The 23,830-nt window shown below is 36.1% G+C and overlaps 1 protein-coding gene across 2 annotated transcripts in view; it reads left to right on the top strand.

Annotated features, from left to right (window-relative positions):
- The window catches only part of NGLY1 (N-glycanase 1), a 50,486-nt gene that overhangs the window by 849 nt on the left and 25,807 nt on the right, over positions 1–23,830 (top strand). For both annotated transcript variants that reach the window (XM_058553953.1, XM_058553962.1), the window contains exons 2-4: positions 6,245–6,359; positions 11,144–11,389; positions 22,533–22,698. In XM_058553953.1, the coding sequence (XP_058409936.1) occupies positions 6,245–6,359; positions 11,144–11,389; positions 22,533–22,698 (527 nt within the window). The remainder of the gene's footprint in view (positions 1–6,244; positions 6,360–11,143; positions 11,390–22,532; positions 22,699–23,830) is intronic.

Raw genomic sequence — 23,830 nt, 5'->3', positions numbered from 1 at the left:
GATTGAAACATGATTAACCGTATTAAAGTTACAATTTTCATATTAATGTCTGTATTTTTCAAAATGAGCCTTTAAGAATTAGTGAAGATAAACACCTTGGATAAGAGTAATTTGTTTCCTTCTCCTGTGAGCAACAGTATGCTTCTAGGTCTCTAAGGGACCTTATCGATTTTGGGAATAGGGAGGCAAGTTTGATTATTCATTTTGAATCATTACTACCTAAACTCTTAGATCAAATGATGTGGTGTCTTAAGGAGGGACGTGATGGGGGGGTGGAACTGAGGTTAAAGGAGCTCCAGGTGCCAGGTACTTTAGTGGTGGTGCCTCATTTGTCAGGTCACCATGATTATCTAGGCTCTCTGTCCCCCCTCAACCTCTGGTACACTTGTTCTTCTAAGTGATGGGGATATTGGCATGAAGTCTAAAAGGAAATTTCTTTCGGTTTCAAGTTATAGATTTCACGGGACCCAATTTTAGAGACATTAGTTACAAGTGCGATGTTTTAACCCAGTTATATATAATATATATATAATATATATAATATAATATTTTCGTATAGGTTCATATAGGTAACATTAATGATTTTACAAGTAAATTGAAGGAAAAACATTGAGCCCTTATGCGCCAGATGTTATGAAGGATGCAGCCTGTACACTGTACACAGGTACATAATTGTGACCTATGTAGGACTGCCTTTCTCCTCTGTGACCCCTTCTCAACTCACCCTCTCTACCCTAAGAGGTCTAACGGCTCTTTGGAGCACAAGGATGCCAGTGGACCCTGCACAAATAGGCTGAGTTCTCCAGAGCCCATCTGCCGGGGCCTCCCACCTGGAAAGCCACCAAACTATTTAAACCCCACTATTCGGAAAAGGGAAGTGACCTTGTAATAAGGCTTCACTTCCACTTTCAATCCAGTGAGACCAAAAGTGCTAAGATCAAGGGGTTTTGAGGAAGGAAATCCTTTGCATGCAAATATTGACTTGGCATCATAATCATCATTATGAATGTTTACCAAACACACAGAAAAAACTTGGCATGCCATCAGTTCATTTACAGTCTTTACTTATGGCTTGTGTTTCTGATCCTAAAAAGTTTTTATCTAAAAAGGGAATAGGAGGGGCTGGCTCGATGGCACAAGCAGTTAAGTGCGTGCGCTCCGCTGCGGCGGCCCGGGGTTCGCTGGTTCGGATCCCCGGCGCGTACCGACGTAGTGCTTGGCAAGCCATGCTGTGGCAGCGTCCCATATAAAGTGGAGGAAGATGGGCACGGATGTTAGCCCAGGGCTAGTCTTCCTCAGCAAAAAAAGAGGAGGATTGGCAGATGTTAGCACAGGGCTGATCTCACAAAAAAAATAAAATGGGAATAGGAATCTGGAGCTCATATAGTTGGAGATGGTATGAAAAACTACCCTTTTTAGGTTGCCTTAAGTAATAGTATTAGTCCCTGCCCTCATCTTAGAATTCAAACTCCTTCAGGCTTCAGGAGGAAATAAAACCACCTTTTCTTCCCTTTCTGAGTCCAGTGATGTGTTAACCTCTCAACAGAAAAGTTTCAGATCTTGTCTTGATCCCTTGCCACACTGCATTACAGATCTGCTAATCCAACTTATTTGAGAGTAGAGGTTTTCTGTTTCTTTTGCTGTTTTGGGAAATCCATTAGCCGTAGAGATAAGGAACTGGGTAAGGGATATTGTCTTGATATCCTTTTCTCCTACCTCGGGGTCTGATATAGTATTTTATAGAATGAATGCTGAAAGGAGAATTTCATTAGCAGATTTTTTTTTTTATTTAACAGCAATACTTGTCACTACACACAAGTGAAAATAATACTTTTGGTTGTTTTAAATTTCTGCTTCGGATGATGTTTATCCTGTTCCCCAACTAAATTACAGAATAAAATATCTGCTAATTTGCATGTACAATATGCCATGGGTTTGAACCTTTTAACCCTTTTTTTAGTTCATTGACTTCTAGATGAGCTGTCCTCAATAATATCTACTTTCTCAAAAATCTGTAATAGTTTCACTGGCATTCCACATGGGTTTCCTAGATAATTTGCTCCATTCGTTCTTCAAAAAACATATTTGATTTTCCACTAATTTCCTTTGCAAACTGTGCACAGTTATTGGTTACAGACGGCACTGGGTATGATTGGGAAGAACCAAGAATGGAAAGTAGTTTCTTCCTTCAAAGAAAATAAATATGTTTGGGAAAAAGACACAGGTATGGAAAATAGCCACAACGTAAAATCTAGAGAATAATTCAGAGACACTGTTTAAGCACTTAACATGTTTATGTGAGGAGATAGCAGAGGGACCGAATGGTGGAACAGTTTTGAGAACAGAGATTTGATAAGGTAGGACTGGTTGATGGAGTAGCAGAGAATGTATATTTGACATGATAGGCAAGAGAAAGCGATTGTACTATCTGTCTCGACTCAAAGAGAAGGATTATGAAAGAGTTTCATGTAGAATAATGATGTAAGAAGGCATAAGGCATGATTTCATTTGTGAAGCTATTGCAGAATCATAAGCATAAATGCAGATAGAACGGAGAGAGGAGTGTTGTAGGCAGGGATTGGCAGTTCTTGGTGACTAAATGTAAAGAATGGAACTGGTAATGGGAGGAGACAAACGAACCGAAATAACTTCAGATTTCTAGTCTAGGTTACTGTTGACACCTGGAGAAGTTGAGTGAGGGTAGTTAATTGAGGATCGGTGGGTTTGTTGGCATCTTGTGTTGTGGAGAGTATGTAAGCTTTGTAATCAGACCAGTGAGTTTAAATCCCAGTCAACCATTTCCTAGGACTGTGATTATAGGCAATTTGTGTAAACTCTCTGAGCTTCAGTTTCCTCATTTTTAAGAGGAAAGAAAAATATCTACATAATAGGATTGTTGCAAAAGATAGAAATAAATAAAGGACCTGGCACATATGTTATCTATTGTTTCTATTCAGTTTTTCGTGTTAAACAAGCTAAATTATGTGTATGTTTCCCTTATTGTCAGCTACAGAGAATGGTAGGGCCAGTGATGGTTCTAAAGGCAGAGGGATGTTTTTGAAAAATTTACATGTTATCTCAGAATAACAGATTTTCGGAAGGACCAGAAATAATTTTTAAAATAACCAACAGACCAACTTTTGTGGTTAGTACTAAAAATACAAGATTAGTTGATGTACTCATGTACTGAGTTTCTATTTGTGTGAACGCTTTCTGAGATTACACATTTTAAAGAGGAAGAGGACTAGTAAACAGTCAGATATGTTTAATTCTCAGCGTTTCTGAAATAGAAACGTTTAAGCTTTTTTTTTCTGAGATGCTATGACTTCAGTGTGAGGCCTGTTGTTAACCTGTTTTAAAATCTTAGAAATATGGTAGATTATAACTTTTAAGGTGAAAAGCATGACTTTTTCCTACCATTCAATTATAAGAACAAAGACTAATTTTCCATAAGTTAAACAATTTGGTAGACACCTGGGGGTGAGATAACTTGGAAGACACCACAACATGTTCAAAGTGATGGTTAAGTGAGGTACAGGAGATTTTGCTGCCCTTTCAAGACCCGGTTTGTTCAGCAGCATCATTCAAAATCTGAAAAAGAAAATCTCAAGTGAAGTTGCAAAATAATTGCTAACAAGCAAGATAAACATTACAAGTTGCAGAAATAGTTACTGGTCAGCAGGGATAGGAAAAAACGCATGGAAGAGTTATAGGAAAAAATATTCAAGAAAAGTCTGCAGAGAAAATTAAGTTAATGGAAGAAGAAGATCAAGCAAAAATAAAGATGGTCCTTAGGGATACTTTAGACACTGCAGGCTAGGGAGGGTAGTAATGAGCTCAAGGATAGTGGACACACTGGAATGAGGCTATAAAGCTAAAGATTGAGAAAGTGTTTGTATGGCACTTTTCCGAGGGCAGGAAATGGGATCTGATGGATTTGAGGTCTGATGACTCTGTTGGCCAAGTTCTCTAAGCCTTTGAGGGCTTCAGGGGCGGACTTTTGGCATCAGTCTGTGCTCAAGACTATGGCTCGTCTGCTCAACATATTTAAAAAGAGGAAGATAGGATTTGGGTAACTAGACATTACTGTGATTTTTTGTTTTTTGTTTGCAATATGCTTTTAGTGAGAAAAATGGATAAATGATATGTGAGGTCTGTAAATGTTGTAAAAAGATAGAAAATTGCTCACTGGAAACTAAGGAGGAAAATCTAAACTATACAGAGCCTATAGCAGAGCTTTATATCAAGTTACTTTGAAACATGCGTCGAAATAATAAGCTATATCAGAACAACTAATGTAAGTTTTATAAGAATTTTTAAACAGTGGTGAAAGAGGGAAGAAAAATTAGAAAATTAAGCCCAGTGAAAGACTTTGATCATATACAAATCTTGAAGCTATTGGGAAAAAATAGATTAAAATAGCTCAGGCAGTTTTGCACCGGTAGGATATATCATCGTGGTGGTACTGAAATGTTTATTACCCTGTGGAATGTGTTAAATGTCATGAAAAGATGCTTCATTGGTCTATAACTAACTTTGATAAATGTAGGATTATTTTATAGTTTAATGTTTTTTATTTAAGTGGTAAGAAAGGGAGGTACACTTGTGATACAATGTGGCGTAAAAGCCAGGGATGCTAAACATTTTGCTGTGCCCATGGCAGCCCTCACAACAAAGGCCCCTAATGTCAGTAATGCCAAGGTTGAGAAACCCTGATCTGATGCACAGAATAAAAGAGTAGAACATATATTTTTCTTTGCATTTCTCAACTATCTGTTATTCTCAAATGACCTGTGGTAAAGGATAGTGTTTTTAATTTCCAATTCTTTGTGGACCTATAACTTTTGTAAAATACACCGAAAATTTCATTGCAATATCAAATTGCTGTCAAAATTTCTGAATAGTCTCATTTTCTGCACTTTTGGTGAGTAGGTACCAAAGAGTTTGTAGATTGGCACAAATCTGTGGACATTTTGAGTAACACTATTTTAGAGCTTTTGTCTCCGAGTATTCTGTAAGAAACTTTTATAGTTTTTGAAATTAAATAAAAGAGGTTTTAAAAGATGCGTGTAGTATTTATGACAGTTTGGCAACAGAGTTGCTTGATAGAAAAGGAATATGAAATTTGTTGAAACTTCCACAATTAAAAACCGGTTTGTTTGTTTGTTTTTTGGTTTTGTTTTTATATCACAATATCTAGAGAACATGTATAGTTAGGACCGAGATGGTTAATCAGGTACTAGCATTTGCCCCCCACCCTATTCCATACCCCAGGCAGATGGCCTCAGCACTTCTTCCTGTGGACCCCTGACACAGCCTCAGAATTCTTCTTAGTATAGAGCTAATGGAAGCCATTACCATTTCAAGGGAGTTGGTATCAGATATGAAACCTCCTGCTTATCATCCTAAATTATGTTCTGAAAGTCTTTTGAGTATAATATTGTGATTATCTTAATCTTGTGTTTTCTTTCTGATTTTTTTTTTAAACAGCCTTTCTGATTTATCAAGGTTATTAAAAATCTCAAATCAAAGCTTTTCATGTACTGGTCTCATCCCATATATACTATTCAAAATCTTAATCATGGTAAAAGAAATTCACATCTTCATTTTATTTTATTACCATACTTGCTGTGACAAAAGTGTATCTTGAGCTGAAGCAGAACTTACAGTGAAACAAGTATTGGTCTAGGAAAGGAAGAAAATCAAGTGACTATCAAAGTGTACCTAGGTTCGTGTGTGTCAGGAGTAAAGTCTTTGAGAAACTGTAATCCATTTTTATGTAGCTTCTTAGTTTCTTTTGTTCATTCATTTCACAAGTATTTATTATTAACCACCATCTGTGTGTCAGGCACTATTGTTGTTGATTGAGAACCATCAGAACAAAACAGGCAAAACCTTCCACACCGTCTGGAGCTTACTTGGATTTTTTTCTTAGCACCCTAAAAACTCAAACAGGTATCAAGCGTTAACAGCACAGAATTAAAACGTCACATGGATTTCCCTCTGGCAGCAACAATATTATTGGCTGTGAAGTTAAACAGTGAGGTTGTAGTAAATGTATGCTGAGGTAAGCATTACAAAATCAGGCTACTTTTCCAGACTGTGCTTCCTCTTACTTTAAAGTTGGGATCCATACTACCTTGTAGAGGTATAGCCAGTATAAAATGTGAAAAGGAATGTAAAAACATTGTGAAAAATATAAATTGTTATATATAATCAAACCTTTTTTTTTTTTTTTAATCAGAAATCCTAACGATGAAAAATATAGATCTATCCGGATTGGAAACACAGCTTTTTCTACTAGACTCTTGCCCGTCAGAGGAGCCGTTGAATGTTTATTTGAAATGGGCTTTGAAGAGGTAAGTATGTTCAAGGGTTTCTTCTCCCCAGTTCATGTGCAAAGTAGTCATTGTAGTTTTGATGGATAATTATCTAAGATAATATTTTTTTATTAATTGATCATTTTGGAAATCTGTGGAACTAGTTGTTTCTTCACCTATTAGACATTTAAAAGTCACAATAAATATACTTTAAAATCACAAGAAAATACGACAACTCTCCCATAGGGAAAATTCTTTCTGAGAAGTCTCAGTCCTTTAGAATAGGTCGGTAAGCATGCAACCCAAGGACCAAGTTGTGGCTCACTTTAGCAAAAATCTGATTTGTGAGCACACATGAATAGGATCCAGCCACCTGTCTCCAGTAAGAAACGAAAAGCGGGCCGGCCCCGTGGCTTAGCGGTTAAGAGCTTGAGCTCCGTTGCTGGCGGCCCGGGTTCGGATCCCCGGCGCGCACAGACGCACCGCTTCTCCGGCCATGCTGAGGCCACGTCCCACATACAGCAACTAGAGGGATGTGCAGCTATGACAGACAACTACCTACTGGGGCTTTGGGGGAAAAATAAATAAATAAAATCTTTAAAAAAAAAGGAAACGAAAAGCGTAAACACAGAAAAGCTGAGTTTAGTTGCCACAAATAAGTATTTTCTTCTATGACAGGAGAGAAGGATTTCTGTGTTGTTTTGTTTTTAGGTTAAAAGAAAAGTTTGGTGTTTCCATCTTCTGGAATCTTGTGGCATAGTTTAATTTTATGATACAATGAAAGTAGTTATCAAGATTGTGAATTTTCTTTATGTATGTAAGCTTAACCATTTCTAGTTTATAGACTATTGAAAGAAGTTGAACCAGGTTATGGAGACTCAATAGTCAGTAGAAGTCAGAATCGGCAAGGCTGTAGAAATTGTTAGAGAGATATGCTGAGTTGCTCTAGGATGCACTTTCCTTCCTGCCTCTCTGCTTCCCTCCCCAGATTCTGTTCCAGGCCCCAGAGATATAGTAGTGAACTATGTAGATGTAGATCCCATCTCACATGGAGCTTGTATGCTAATAGGTTAGACAGACAGTAGAGGTGAAAACAAAGATGAGCACAAAGAAGGAAATAAGACACTGTAATATAATAAAAAACAACTGTAGTGCCAGGCAGCTACGTAAGAATGGGTGGTCAAGGAAGGCCTCTGAGGAGATAGTGTTTGAGCTGGAACCTGAGTAACAAGAAGCAGTTCAGGTACCTGAAGCTCAGGTAAGAGTATTTCAGGTGGAAGGATTCACATGTGCAAAGGGCTTCTAGCAGGAGTAGCACAGAAAGTAGCTACAGAGGCCGGCAGAGGCCAGGGCATGGGGTTTTGAGGACTGTGATAAAGACTTGGACCTCTTCTAAGTGAGATGGGAAGCCATTGGAAAGGGAAGGGAAGAATATTTTTAAAGATTACCCTCGCTGTTGTAAAGAGAATATTCTGGATATTCAGGGATGGGGGCAAGGGACAAAGCAGGGAGACCAGTTAGAAAGCATGTTAGTCTCAATGAGAAATGTTAGTGGTTTGTGTAAGTTCCGTGAAGGCAGGGCTTTTTGCCTATTTTGTTCCCTATGTCGTTAGTTCCTGGAATAGTGCTGGTGTATTAAAGACTGATAGCAGTGGAGATGGGGGAGAAGTAGAGGGATCCAGGATTTCTTTTTGAAGCAGAGTCTACAGGACTTGCTGGTGAATTGGATGTGGGGTATAAGGGAAAAGAAGGAATCAGGGATGACTTCTAGGTTTTGGTTGGAGCAACTAACTGGATGGGAATACTATTAATTGAGAATGAGAAATCTTGGAGAATAACAGATGTCAGGGGAGAAATCACTACCTATCTTTTGGATAATTATAACTGATATACTGTTAAATATTCAAATAGAGATGTCAGGTAGGCAGTTGGATATATGAGTCTGTAACTCAAAAGGAGAGGTCCAGCTGGAGGTATAAATTATGGTGTCATCTGCTTGTAGTTACAGATATCTGATACAGAGGATTTAAACCATAGAGGGGGAAAATTGAGAACACTGCTGATTTTGTTCAAGGAAATGCAGATTTTTGAGAGTTAAATGACAGGAAAATTGCGTAAATGACACCCAGAGACTGTACTAATTTCTCATTGTTGAAGTGTCACAGATTCAGTGGAATCAGATTTGCCTTTCATCCAGCAAATATTCGAGTGCCAGGTGGTGTGACGAACCATCCCAGTTTGCCTGGGACTGGCCTGATTTTAGGACTGAAAGTCTCATATCCCAGAAAACCCCTCAGTCTCAGGCAGACCTGAAGGTTGGTCACACTGGTGCTAGGTAACAAGCCAGATTGAGACTTGCAGTAGTATTTGACGCAAATGGAGTCACAATTTCAGAAAAGATTAACATGTTTTGATAAGACTAATTTATACTTAAAGTTTCTGGTTGGCTGTGAACTTGACACTTAAGGACCTGTCGGAAAGTAATGGTTTCATCATTGGCTCAGTTGCAGGAGGAACCGGTGGAGCTGAAACTAAACTCTGCCACTAAAAGGAAACTTGGTGGGCTTTGATGAAGTAGGAATCTAAGACCTATCCCCAAATTTTCAATTGTAGATTAAAATCCTGGACACTTTTGGACCCACTAGTTTCTGATGCTGAGTTCTTTTTTATCAAAAGTCTGAGAAGGAAGTTGAGAAAGATGGATCCAAGTGGATATGTGACCCATCAGGCTAGCTTAGTGGAGTGGTTCTCACCAGGAGCCATGCCCACCCTCCATCCATACCCTTGTCCCCCTTCTGAGGATGGGGCATTCGAGAAGGGCAGTTTTGATTGTCTTGGTGACTGAAAGATATTACCAGCATTTAGTGGGCAGGGGCCAGGTTTGCTTAACATCTGGCAATAAGAATCGTCTCAGCAAAAATGCATTGAGAAACACAGGTTTGTTAAATACTAGAATTCTCATCAAGTTCTTAAAATGTTATTGGATCTAGTGCATTAAGCCTGTAACTTTGTCCTTTTGTGAAAGTACAGTGCTGTTGATTAAAATTTTTTGGTACAGACATTTTGGCTATAGTCATGTTCTTTTAGGACTGGTCCTGAAAAGATAGAAGGGAAGGGAGCAAGGCATGAGCAGCATCTCTGTCTTACCAGGCCCTCTCTGAGGTGTGGACTGAGACATAGATCCAGACACCTGTCATGCTATTTTTCCATCTGTGTCCATGGTGTCATCTACCTTTCTCAGTGCTACACTAACAGTATGAGATCAGAAGCCTCCATATTGGATTTTAAACCAGATGTCTGGTTTCTCTTTCCAGACTTCGTCATAGATGTGAGGCGGTTCCTTCTAATGTTGGAAAAGTCATTGTGTTCCAATTTGTGCCAATCATTATAACAGTAGAAATGTTCTGTTTTTGCTCAACCCTTCCAACTGTTTGCACAAGCTTGTGGTTTTGGATCTCTGTTCAGTCTAAGATGGAGTCAGTTATAACTTAACAATTAAGGTCATGCAGTTTGAATCCTTGCTCTGACAATTCTGTAGCATCAGGCAAGTTATTTAACTTCTCTGAGCCTTCATATTTTCATATAAAAAGTGGGGATAAACCTAATACTTACCTTTCAGGGTGATTGTGAGAAGTACTTAAGATAGTATATGTGTATGTAAAATGCTTAGCACAGTACATAGAACACATTAAACACAATAAATGGTAGTAGTCTTTTTTGCAGCTATTATGGGTAATATATGCAGCTTGCTGGCCTCCTCCAGCTTTTTAAAAAGGATTGATATAGAATTGATTTTCATGTCATTAGTGAGTAATGTCTTGGTCACTTGAATCCTGTAGGTCTACCATCACCAGGAAAATAAGGTCATTCTCAATTGTGGAGTTTAATTTAAATGCTCACAATTTACAAGTCTGTCTGCCACATGTCATAACCGTTTTATCTCATTTGCAGTAGTTGCAATTACTGTTTTAACACTGTTGCTTCTCAACACCTTGAAACTTCGTTGAATATATTTTCATTTCACTTTTTTTATCGTTTTGTACTTTGCTGACTGTTTTACATTGTGAGCTTATTATAATGTTTATTGTATCTCAAAGCACTCTGATTATATTATGGGTATTCATTAAATGAATCACTACTTAAAGAACTGGATTTTTATTGTTTGATTTTTTGTTTTGTTTGGACCACCTTTGTATTACTGTTAACAACCCATAGTTTTGAATTGACCATCAAGGTATATTTTTGTTATCTTGGGAGAATTAGTGGATCCCATATGCAGATATCTAATCATGTAGCTATTCTTTAAAGACTTGGGTTTAGAAGATTCGAAGGTTATTATATAGCTTCATATTGTTTTTATGTGACCCATGATCATTTTGTATGGCTGTATCTCTAGTATCATTATTATTTCATAGGGAATTTCATAGAGAATAGTAGTATCATATACGATTGCAAAGAAGATAGGAATGTCATTTGTGCAATTCTTATGAGGCTTTCTGACTTATTATTCCTAAAAGATAAAATATTTTACTAAGATCCTTTGAACTAATGAAATAGGCTAAGCATTATATGTTAACAAGAGACAAGTTTTCTTAATTTTCTGGTTTGTTAGGCATTACTTTTAACTGTATAAAAAAAAAGTGCCGTAACGGTAAGAAAACAGAATGATTGTAAAAATATGATGTATTCTGTAGTATTGGCTTCATTTTATATATATATATATAAAATATATATTCATATATATATTTATATATTCATATATATATATATGAATGACAATATAAAACAAAGGTTAAAATTTTTCCTAATTTTATAAATTCCAGGGAGAAACACATCTTATCTTTCCTAAAAAAGCTTCAGTGGAGCAGCTGCAAAAAATTCGTGACCTGATTGCCATAGAGAGAAGTAGCAGATTAGATGGATCAAATAAGAGCCACAAAGTAGAATTACCTCAGCAACCTGCAACCAGTACCCCGCTTCCTGCAACACAGTCTTCAAATCCTAATGGGTTAACCCAGCATGCAGGGAACAGTGAAGGGCAGTCATCAAATCCGCTGTCTGCTCCAATGGTAATGTTACAATTAAACCTTCCTTAACTGTTCTTTTCAAAGTGTTGAAAGAGCAAAAACTTTGATATATGTTATGATTTGTTTCTGAATTTATGCCCAAGTTATTCTTGGTTCTTATAATTCTGATACATTTAAATTTCCTCAGCTCTTTATATAACTCAAATTTGTAATAAAAGTGGGGAAAATGGCTGTCTTTTATTTATACTTTTAAATCTTAACTTGTGGTTTATTGCTTCTGAGGCAGCCTAAGTTTTGTTTAATTTATCATTTGTAAATGTATCTGTTGTCTTGGTACTTAAATCAGTTACATAAATTAGCATATGTCTTTAACCTAAAACAAAGTAATGGACTTGCTGGACAGAGGTATGGCCATTAAATAAGATTTCCTCTACTGCACTGACACTTCTGATCTAAATTTTACCTGCTGCCATTAACCATGGGGATTATTAATTCCAACAACCTAACCATTATCAATGCCTCAATTTAATAAAAAATCAGCTTCTTTAGGTTTAAGGTAAATAATAATGCATTAATTTACTGATAGTGGTGCTAGCAAATTAATGCAGTTTAGTTATTAGAATATATAGATAGATACTTCTGAAGAACTGAAATCAAACTTCTAATGTCTTACAGGCGTTCTTGGTACACCTGAATGATCTCGTATGAGGAAATTGTCATGTTTACAAAAGTCCCTTTTGATAAAGGTCCTTAAGTATTCTAAATTTTCACTGTCAGAAAAATCTTTTTGATTTTCTTATAGCAGTTTTATTAGTAGCCAGCTTAAACTTAAATCCTCATTTTAATTTTGGTAAAACACTTTGTCACCATCCTCCATATAGCAGAACTTTATATACAGTCAGTTATTAAATCTACCCTTAATTTTCTCCAGCTGAATAATTCCAGAGCCTTGAACCTCACCTCCCTAGTAGTCAAATGATTGGCAGTCATTCCTTTGTGAAGGCTGAGAGGGCCAAAAGATTGTTGTTGTTAAAAATTTAAGAATAAAGGTGGTAGGGGCTGTCAGGGGAAGAGTCAGAGAGTTACTGTCCTTTTATATAATTGTTGTTGAGTGGTTTCCAAACTTTTTTCGTGGAGGATTAGCTCTTCTAAAACATATTCCTTGGTGCCTCAATTGACTTTGGTTAACCTTTAAGTCTTTAAAATATTTTCTCCTCTCATTAGCTTCACAGCTGATGTCTATTTATAATAATAATAAATGCAGCTAGTGTTTATGAATGCTTCTGAGAAACTGTTACTGGATACTGTTGGATCAGCTGGTGATGATGCTAAGTGGCTGTGGGCTGAGATAGCATATGTGAAAGCTTTTTTTTGTGTGTGTGTGTTGCAGTATCTATCAAGGTCTGTATTTTGTTTATTGCAGTAACATTGGTTTATGACATTGTAAAAATTTCAGGTGTACATCATTGCACTTCTATTTCTGCATAGATTTGAAAACCACAAAAGACTTTAAATGTTCCCCCTTGGTAATCATAGTTCTTTGTGTAAAGTATCTGGGCTGCTTCATTGAGTACAAAGTTATCACAGAGTAACAGGAAAGTGGGACTACTGAACCTGAATGTGACAGAATACTAACCTTAGTCACTCCGTTCCTTAGAACAGTGGTGTCCCACTCTTTTGATTGTACATCTTACCAGTAGTAAAATGTTAAGTACATGACCCAATAAGTGTCTATTTACTTATAAATTATATGCTTCTATACTAATATATTATGTACCTTATAGAAAATCATGTAAAAAAGGGTGAAATAAAAAGTAGATCTAAGATGCACCCCAGTAGATTCTTTTGTGCCCCTCTCTGAGAATGTGTATTCCACCTTGGAATACCTGAGGTCTTCATCAGTTTTGCTATTAAGGTTGATTTAGATATAGAAGCATATTTAATCTCTTCATGGGTTTTTACCACGTTTTCTTATCAGTTTTCTAATTAAAGTGTTAGAATATATCTTTTAAGATTCCCTGCTTTATCTTTTGTTGAATCTCAGTATGACAGTTTAAAATGGACAGTGTTAACCAGTCTTATGGAAAAGCATATAATGCATGAAAACATTTTATTTTACAAAATAGCTCTTTCCTGAACTAAGTAGTATTTTGTTAGTGTTCTGACTTAGGAAATTCATTCACATCTTCTGAATCTTCTTTTACTTCTTTCCTTTTTTTGATTCCTATCCTGGCAATTCAGATATAGTTTGAGGTCTTTAAAACTCTAATTACCAGAAAGCCTCTGGATACTACACTAAAAACAAAATGTCATTGTATTGCCAAAGCAAATTTAGAGTTTAGAAGAAAATAAACTATCTTTCTCAAAGACATATGCTCTTAGTAGGCTAGTGTATGTCAACTTTTACTTCTCTAGTACTTGGGACAAAGTATCTTTTTGTGTGTTCTTTAAGGGATTAGGCAGAAATTAGAATGAATCTTGTTTTTTATAGCCAACTCGTGGTTATCCATGGATCACTGGAATACACATTTTTAAAAAGTATTTAGTTATTTAAGCTTTTATCACCACTAGTTTGTATACTTCAGAATTTGACAGTTAATGTTCTCCTGCCTTGCCCTTTGAGTAGGGATACTAATTGAGAATTAAAATGGATCAAAGTCAAGCATCAGGAGAGAGATTAAAAAAGCATTTAACCTGTGTATAAAGTAGACAGATCTTGAGCACTAATGAGCTTCCTAACTATTATAATATTTCTTTGGTTAAAACTATATCAAGTAAAATTTTGAAATGTAAGACAAGGTGATAGTCACTGATGTTGAAGCTTGGCAGTAAGCTTTTCCTTAAGATATAAAATACTGGAATGTATTGGTGCTCAATAAATGGTGATGGTTGCTAGAAACTGATCTTGCTGCCTTTTTTGGTTATTTTATGTAAATAGAATTATACAATATGTAGTCTTTTGCTTCCAGCCTCTTTTGCTTTGTATGTTTTTGAAGTGTATCCATATTGTAGGATGGATCAGTATTTTGAGTATTCCATGATAGGCATTTGGGTTGGTTCCCATGTTTGCCTATTATGAATAATGCTGCTATGATCATTCACATACAAGGCTCTGTGTGGACATACGTCTTCATTTCTCTTGGGTAGATTCCTAGGAGTGGAACCACTGGGTTGTATGGTAAGTTTATGTTTAATGTTTTAAGAAATTGCAAGCTGTTTTCCAAACTTGCTACACACCATTTTACATTCTCACCAGCAGTGTGTGAAGGTCCAATTTCTCAATATCCTCACCCACACTTTTTATTGTCTTTTGTAGCATAGCCATTTTAGTAGATATTAAAGTAGTATCTCATTGCGGCTTTAATTTGCATTTCCCTAATCACCCAACTGATTTTTAAATTTGCTAGTTATACATGCTGAGTTTTTAGCTTCCTGATAACCCTTTTATGTTTTTTATACCCTTTGCCTTCTGAAAGCAGATTCAAAATAGCAGTCAGTTTTTCAGACATAGAACCTCAGAATGTTAGATGCATTATGTTTCCAATTTTGCAACTTTATCTAGTTTGAAAAGGTGATTCTGAAGTATGATTTGCTTAAAATAAGCATTCAGCAGTTATTACACAGCTAATCTAAATGTATGCTTTTATTTTGCATGACTACTTTTAGAATGTTTATGAAATTGTTAGACTTTTCATCAACTCTCTTATCACTCTAGAAATTATTGCCCATTGTGTATATGGGTATGGATGTATTTATTTAAAAGAATTATCATTTGAGATTATTTCATTGAAATTTTTTATAAAAATAATATAGTAGTATTAGATAATGATAAATAATAAAATGAGTTAGTTACTTTTTAAACTAATTTAATCTCATAAAACAATGTTAGTCTCGATCTATATGTGATCTTTGTAAGAGAAGAAATCTATTTGGAAGTAAGATTTAAATGTCTAATTTCCTGTTCATGAATCTACCATTCTTTTTTTTTTTCCTGTGAGGAAGATCAGCCCTGAGCTAACATCCGTGCTAATCCTCCTCTTTTTGCTGAGGAGGACTGGCTCTGAGCTAACATCTATTGCCAGTCCTCCTGCATTTTTTTCCCCCAAAGCCCCAGTAGATAGTTGTATGTCATAGCTGCACATCCTTCTAGTTGCTGTATGTGGGACGCGGCCTCAGCATGGCCAGAGAAGCGGTGCGTCGGTGCGCCGCCAGTAGCGGATCGCCTGCACTTAACCGCTAAGCCAGGGGCCGGCCCAAACCTACCATTCTTAAAGGTGAAATATGCCTACATACCTTTCAATAGGGGATTACTTAAATTAGGACACATCCTTAAATCAGCATTCTTAGCATTTGTTAAAAATGATGATGTGGTCTATTTTGACATAAAGAGAATTATTTTGTGGGAAAAAAGATGAACTGAGAATTCCATAATTAAACAATATATGTTGTGTGTATGTGTATAATATTCAATTTTTCTTATGAAAAAATGCACATACATAAATATTTTCATTTTAAAGAGGTCTAAAAGCTACACATAGATGTCTTAGCCATAATTGCCTGTGAGTAGTGAAATTATGGGTGATTTCATATTATTTGTACCATTCAGTGTTTCCTGAAATTTTTTTTTTCAAGATTTGTTACTTTTATAAATAGAGAAAAAAGTTTTTTGTAAGAAATATAAGTTTACTGAAGTCACAAGTTGATTAAAACTATCATTAAAAATTTATTAAAAAGAACCTTTGTTTTTAATTTTCTAGGTTCTAAATTTAAAAGCCACAAAACCAAAGGGTTGAATAATGGTAGAAAGAGGGCTAGCGGGCTTGGGAAGCTTTGGTTCTTTACTAAAGAAGTAAATTTGTGAATCCAGCTTCCACTGGTTATATCACATGATTTGACAAAATACACACCTTGTACTTTTTTCTCTTAAAGAGTCTTAAGATATATCTCACATTAGAAACCAAAATAATTGGAATCCAAGTATGATTAGTGAAGAAAAAATTTTTTTGATCTAAAACAGATTTCACATTTTAAACTTCCGTTTGTACTCCAAATAACTGTAACTCGCTCAAGCAATTAACTGCTGCCTTATGGACGTGGTTACCCAGCTGTTGTAATCGCCATGCAATCAGCAAACTTCTATTTTTATGACTTAGTTTTCTTGGAGTTCTACCAATGAATATGTAAAGAAATAAGGCAAGAAAATAAATTTTATTGTTCAAGTTCATTTGAGTTCCATTAAAAACCACAATGAATGAGGTAATTTCTGGATTAAAAAGTATTAAATTGAAAGTAAAAATCCTCTGGACGAGTTCTTACCCTCTCAGTAAATGAAAATCTGCATTTAAGAAAAAAAAGGTACCACTGTAAGTGCCTCATTTTTATAAGAATTCTTTCAAATAAAAATGGAGACATTTCATTTTTTATGAAATATATCAGTTCTGGTAGAGGAATATATTCCTCCCTGTTGTGAATACCCTCAATTTCTCATCCCCAAATCTTCAACAAGTTTCTTCAGTCATCTGTTGCACTCATCCCTTCTGTTAGTGGAAGAATTGTCTGCTCTTGATAAAAACCTGTCCCTCCTCTGGGCCTGTATCCCTTCTCCTCTCTTCACTGTGGGATCTCACGTGGACCGTGCCCAGTCTTGAACCTCCTCTTTTCTTGGGGATTCTTCTCAATGGCATTTAAACCTTGCTTTAGGCCAGTTTTCACCTAAGGTTGGACCATTGGCATCAGAATGACCTGGACATGCAGATTCCTGGACATACCCCAGACTGGCTGAACCGGAAAGGGAGAGGGGGACCCTGGGAATCTGCATTTTTCACAAGCAGATTAATGTTTAAGAATCTTTCCTGTAAGCTCTCTTATCTTGGAAACAAGCCAGCACACAAATATCCCTGGATCTTGCATGTCCTGTATTTCTCACTTCCTCTTTACAGCAGGTTTCGGGAAGAGTCCCCTGTGTGCATCACTGCATTTTTACTTCTCATATACTTGTCTAGTAGATCTCCATACTCTAATTATGTGCCCTATTAGTAAAATATTTTTGAACATATCCTCTCGATATGTATTTGTTTATAAATTATATAAATGTACTATTATGCTGATATACTATATACATTATAAAACAATGTAAGGAGGAGCTAAAAAAGGTAAATATTTTTAATTTAAAAAAATATATTGGGTGCCAGCCCAGTGGCGTAGCGGTTAAGTGTGAGCGCTCCACTGCGGCGGCTCAGGGTTCTAGGGTTCAGATCCCGGGCACGCACCAACACACCGCTTGTCAAGCCATGCTGTGGGGGCGACCCATATAAAGTGGAGGAAGATGGGCGTGGATGTTAGCCCAGGGCCAGTCTTCCTCAGCAGAAAGAGGATTGGCGACGGATGTTAGCTCAGGGCTAATCTTGCTCACACACACACACACAAAAATATATATATATATATTAACAGTATGTCATTTAATGAATGTGAATATTAATCTATATTTTAAATAGTATCGATAATTTTGAATTTGGGGGCTAACTTTGTCAGATCTCAGCAGATTGTGATTTTTTTTCCCATTAAAATGTAGCTGTTGAAGGGCTTATACTAGAAAAGTAGATGTGTTAGCCCTGCCATTTTCTTCTTCACATGTGCTTACATTATTAGTATTAGCCTCAATGCGTAGAGGTCTTTGTAATCTTTTTTAAGCCAAGTTAAGGGTTAATTTAGTTAAAACTACATAATATAATCTGTAAATCCACTTAATGGAATGCATTTGAACTGCAAAACTTTGTAACATTGTGAGAGCAGAAATAGGATTGAGCCCTGCCTCTGTTAACCCCTCTGCTTTGTGGTACTTTCTTCACTTGAGATAACTTCTCTAGCCTGAGAGGGAGCCTCTGTTAATCCAAATATTAAATATTATTATAACTTAATTGCTTTTTGAACAAAAAAATAATATAAATAGAAGTTCTAATGTTTTCTGTCCACATTCCAGTGGACTATTTTGTACAGCTCCTTTGGTGCACTTAGCCCACTTTGGGACACCACTTAGACAACTAAGTCTCTTACAGCTTGTTTTCCTTATTAACGCTATTGCAAAACTTCTTACTAAGATCGTCAGCAATCTCCATGCTGCTAAATTTAATGGACTTTTTTTCAGTTCATTTCTACTTGACCATATGTAGTTTTTAGCTGAGTTGATCATTTCCTGGTTTTTTCCCTACTATAAGTGGTTCAACTGTTGACCCTTTTGGTCATATCAAAAATCTGTGGATCATTCCCACGTATTTTTCTACTTTTCCAAGTGCCCCCTGACTCCACAGTTCAGTCACCAAGACTTGTTGATTGTACTTCCTAAGTTCTTTTCATATCCGTTCACTTTTCTACAACTACCGTAACCACCCTAGTTCAAGCCACCAGCCATCTCAGAGTTCTGTAGTTGGCCCCCATTAGGTCTTCTGATACCTGCTTTCTCCACACTACAGCTAGAGTGATATTCTGAAAACACAAATCTGATCATTTTGCTCCTTTGTGTAATTAATAGCTTCCCATTACAATGGAAAGAGGAAAGATCGAGCTACCTTATCAACCCATGTTCATCCTCAGCTTTCCCTCTCCACCATTTTCCCCTTAGTTTGCTATGTTCTAGACACCCTGATCTTCTGTCTGATCTTTCACAATATATTAAGCTTATCCCCCTGCACGCACACATCCCAGCTACCTGCATGCTCTTTTGACAGGAATAGTCTTTCCCCTCCCTATTTACTAGCTTCTTCTCATCTTTCATATTTTACCACAAATGTCATTTCTTCTAGGTTTAGAATCCCGTTATACAGTCTCACTATCCTCTATATTGGTTTTATAACTCTTATCAAATACCTATGAATAAATTGTCTGACTTATTACTGTATCCCCAGTACCTAGCAAATAATAAAGGCTCGTTAAATATTTGAGTAAATGAACATTGTTATATCAGTACTTTTTTCTGTATCGATAGACTTATACTTACTCTGTGAGGATAATGTCCTTGTCTATTTTGACCTCCATTATTCTTCCAGTATCTAATACATATACACACACCCTTACACGTAGTCAAATATTTGTGGACTTAATGTTGTAGTTCTGTCATTCTTTGTTTAATGCCTTTCCCCCCTTAGAGTGTAAAGTGATCATGTCTGTCTCGTACATCCATCCCTAGTACTGAATTCAGTACCTGACATTAAGTATTTGGTAATGGCTTTTATTGTTTTTAATTAATCTATCTCCACCTTTTAATATACACGTTTAACCCATTCATATTTACTGTAATTGCTAATATGTTTGAACTTATTTCTGACATCTTATTTTGTGTCTATGTCCTTGCTTTTTTCTTTTTTCCCTATTTTTGGTTTGTGTAGATTGATCAAATTTTCTTCCATTATATTCCTTCTAATAGTTACGAAGTTAAATATCCTCTTTTTAGTCTTCTAATTATTGCCATTAAATTTTTAATGCAAATATTTACTTTTATATTTTTCTGCCAACGTCTTATGACAAGACTGGAACCTCAGAAAGATTTTACTCTCTTTCTGCTCCCTTCCCTGCCACCTTCCTTATGAGAAAATTTGAGATTTTGCTTTTCAGTTATGATTATTTATTTATAACAATAAGAACTTAAATTTTATTAGTTTGGTGTTTTGGTTTGTTTTTCTTTTAACTCCAGGTTCTACTCCTTGGTGTTCTATTTATTTACTTTGGCTATATTATATGTTGGGGGGACAATAATTTCTCTAATAATTCTTTTCGATTGGTTTTGGGAGTGGTATACTTTCTGTGTTGTTACATATCAGAAAATGTATTTATTTTGCTCTTCTATGTGATTAGTTTGGCTGAGTATGAATCCTACGTTCCCAGTCATTTTCCCTCAGAATTTCAAAGATTTTACTTCATTGTTTCCAATAAGATCTCTGATATTATTGAAGGCTTTTAGGATTTTATTTTTATCCTTACTTTTATGAAATGTCACTATTATATGCCTAGTTTTTTTTTTCCATTCATACTGGCTCTTTCTTTAACTCTCAGAAATTTGTTTCCATTATTTCTTTGAGAAGTTTCTCTCTCATTTTTTTCTGCTCTACTTTCTAGACTTCCTGTTAGCTAGATTTGGGAACTTTTGAATTTATCCTTAATGTCCATTTGTTCTTTTTGTGCTGCATTCTCAGAAAATGTCTTGGCTCAGTCTTCTAATTGATTGATCACTCTTTAGCTATGTTTATTCTACTGTTTGATACTGTATGTGCTTTCTTATTTATTTCAGTATTTAAATTTTTAATTTTCAAGATCCAAAGTTGTCTTAGTATATAGTCGTCTATAGTATACTCTTGAATCTCTGAAGATAGACTTTTAGTCTTTTTCTGTATTTGCTGCTGTTGCTACAGGGTTAGTTCCTCTCATGCTGATTCTAACAGATCTTCCTAATAGGATGGGTTGTTGTAGATGCATATGAATTTGAGAGTTCCTAAATGCGAATACTGCATCTGTTTCTAGCAACTGTGGGGAGGGGCAGGACATGCCGTACCAGAAGCAGCCGTTCTGAGCTCGGACACTCCTCTTTCCTTTTGAGAATCTAAGCATCCTCCCTCACTGCTCAGAGGCACGCTTCTTTGTGGACAAAGGGGTCGGGGTGGGGGGGGACACCAAAATGTATAGCTGTTCCTCCTGCAGAGCCCAGCCAGTCTCCCTAATGCTTGCTCCAAGGCCCCTTCCTGCTCTGTGGATCCTCTGGATCCTTTGCTCTTGGGATTATTTATTTATTTATATTTGGCTTCAACAATAAAAATTTATTTTCTCACAGTTCTGAAGGCTAGATGTCCAAGATCAAGGTGTTGGGAGGCTTGTTTTCTTCTGAAGCCTCTTTCCTTGGCTTGTAGATGGGTGCCTTCTTGGTGTGTCCTCACATGGTCTTTCTGCTGTGCATGCGCATCCCTGATGTCTCCCTGTGTCCAGGTGTCCTCTTTTTTGTTTTTTTTCTTGTTGCACTAACATTGGTTTATAACATTCTATAAACTTCAGGTGTACATCATTATATGTCTATTTCTGCATAGATTACATCATGTTCTCATGTTCACCACCCAAATACTAGTTACAATCCATCACCACACACATGTGCCTAATTATCTCTTTCATCCCCCTCCCTCCCTTCTTCCCCTCTGGTAACCACCAATCCAATCTCTGTCTCTATGTGTTTGTTGTTGTTTTTATCTACTACTTAATGAGTGAGATCATACAGTATTTGACCTTCTCCCTTTGACTTATTTCACTTGTCATAATGCCCTCAGTGTCCATCCATGTTGTCACAAATGGCTGGATTTCATCATTTGTTATAGCTCAGTAGTATTCCATTGTGTATATATACCACATCTTCTTCATCCATTCATACCTTGATGAGCACTTAGGTTGCCTTCAAGTCTTGGCTATTGTGAATAACGCTGCAGTGAACACAGGAGTGCATGTATCTTTACGCATTGGTGTTTTCATGTTCTTTGGATAAATACCCAGCAGTGGAATAGCTGGATCATATGGCACTTCTATCCTTAATTTTTTGAGGAATCTCCATACTGTTTTCTGTAGTGGCTGCACCAGTTTGCACTCCCACCAGCAGTGTATGCGAGTTCCCTTCTTTTCACAGACTCCGCAACACTTGTTGTTTCCTGTCTTGTTAATTATAGCCATTCTGACTGCTCTTGGGATTATTTTGAGAGCATTTTTAGTTTTTATAATGACTCTCTCTGGAGGGCATATTGCCATGATTTCTTCCTTTAGTCCATTTGTATCTGCCTTTCCTCTTTAAGAGTACTCTTCCTTTGCTAATGCTGTATAGAGTTTTAGAAAATTATGTTGTTTACAGGGATTTGAAGTAGAAAAGACTGTCAAATGCATTGCTCAGAGTGCTATCTTGATCCAAGCTTGAGGTCAAGAATTCAGCATATCCCTGTTGAAATATATTCTCAATAATATATTTAAAGGAAAAAATAGATTTATCTTAGACTGTGACACAGATATGGCTGTCTCCTAGTACTATTTTTGTTAAAATTTTGAGTATAATTATTATATTTCAGTGAATCCGTACATTCTTCTTTATGAAATCAGAACCAGTGGTTTTTATTATATGTTCTTTTCATAGCATATGAGGAAAAACTAATTTCAATTTTTTTTCTATTAGGTTACTGCTGATTCAGTCATTTTGAAAGTTCTTCAGTCCAACATTCAGCATGTGCTGGTGTATGAGAACCTTGCTCTCCAGAAGAAAGCATTGGCTTGTATTCCAGTCCAAGAACTAAAAAGGAGATCGCAAGAAAATTTATCTAGAGCTAGAAAATTGGATAAAGGTAGCAGCTTTACATAACCATTTGTTGCTAAATATGCATCATTGCTAAATAAATGGAAGCACTAAATGATGCCTTTTGCTGTATATGTTGTAAATATCGAATTTATTTCCATTTGGATTTTTAAGAAGTACAACAATAGTATAATTTTATTGCATCTACCTTCTGGTCACATCTGTTAATTTTTTTAAAAAAATTTTTTTTACCTGAAAATGTACTTGCAGTTTAATCATCGGTATGTGAAATTTTTTTAGGTATAGTAGAACTTCAGTCCATGGAATATATGATGGCATTATTAGTGAATTTTAACGTGAATCCGACAGAAACTGTATTCAAAACTAATCGATATGACTCATTTTGGTTAATAGAAAGACAGTGTTTACTAATTAAGACTGGATTTTGAAGCCAACTGTCTGGGTATAAATTCAGCTCTGCCACTTACTGTGCATCACTGAGCAAGTAATTTAATCTCTATGCCTCAACTTCTTCATTTGAAAATAGGAATGACAATTTTAAGAAATAATGAGATAGTATATGTAAACAGCTCAGAACAATGCCTGCCACATTCATCAACCAATAATTATATGTTGTTATCATTAATGGTCTTGGAATTTTAGTTGTTAAATTATTCCAACTTCAGCATTTTTATTTTGAGTTTTTATGTAATTGGTTTTTATCTAAGTCATTTATTAATACTATATTTTCTGATTGTTTAATATCTTTTTGGTGGTTGCCCTAGTTTGCGGTAAACACTAATCTAAGTCTACCTTCAAAAACACTATACTACTTCATGTATACTACAGAGAACTTTTAACAGAATTGACCCTATTCCTCCCTCCCATCCCTTATGACATTGCTGTCATTCCTTTCATTTATCCATGTACAATAATCCCCCAATATATTACTATTGTTGTTACTTAAACAGTTATTTTTTTATACCAAGTAAGAGTAAGAAAAATAAAACATTTTATTTTACCTTAATTTTCCCTTCTCTGATGCTTTTCCTTTATGTAGATCGGAGTTTCTGACTTATATCATTTTCCTTCCTCCTGAAGAACTTCTTTTAATATTTCTTTTAGGGCAGGTCTCCTAGAGGTAAATTCCCTTGGTTTTTCTTTACTTGAGAAAAGTCTTT

This window comes from Diceros bicornis, chromosome 2 (assembly GCF_020826845.1).
Source record: "Diceros bicornis minor isolate mBicDic1 chromosome 2, mDicBic1.mat.cur, whole genome shotgun sequence".
NCBI classification, from domain to species: Eukaryota; Metazoa; Chordata; class Mammalia; order Perissodactyla; family Rhinocerotidae; genus Diceros; species Diceros bicornis.
The sequence above is the reverse complement of the archived record's forward strand: the minus strand, read 5'-3'. Positions and strand labels throughout refer to the sequence as shown.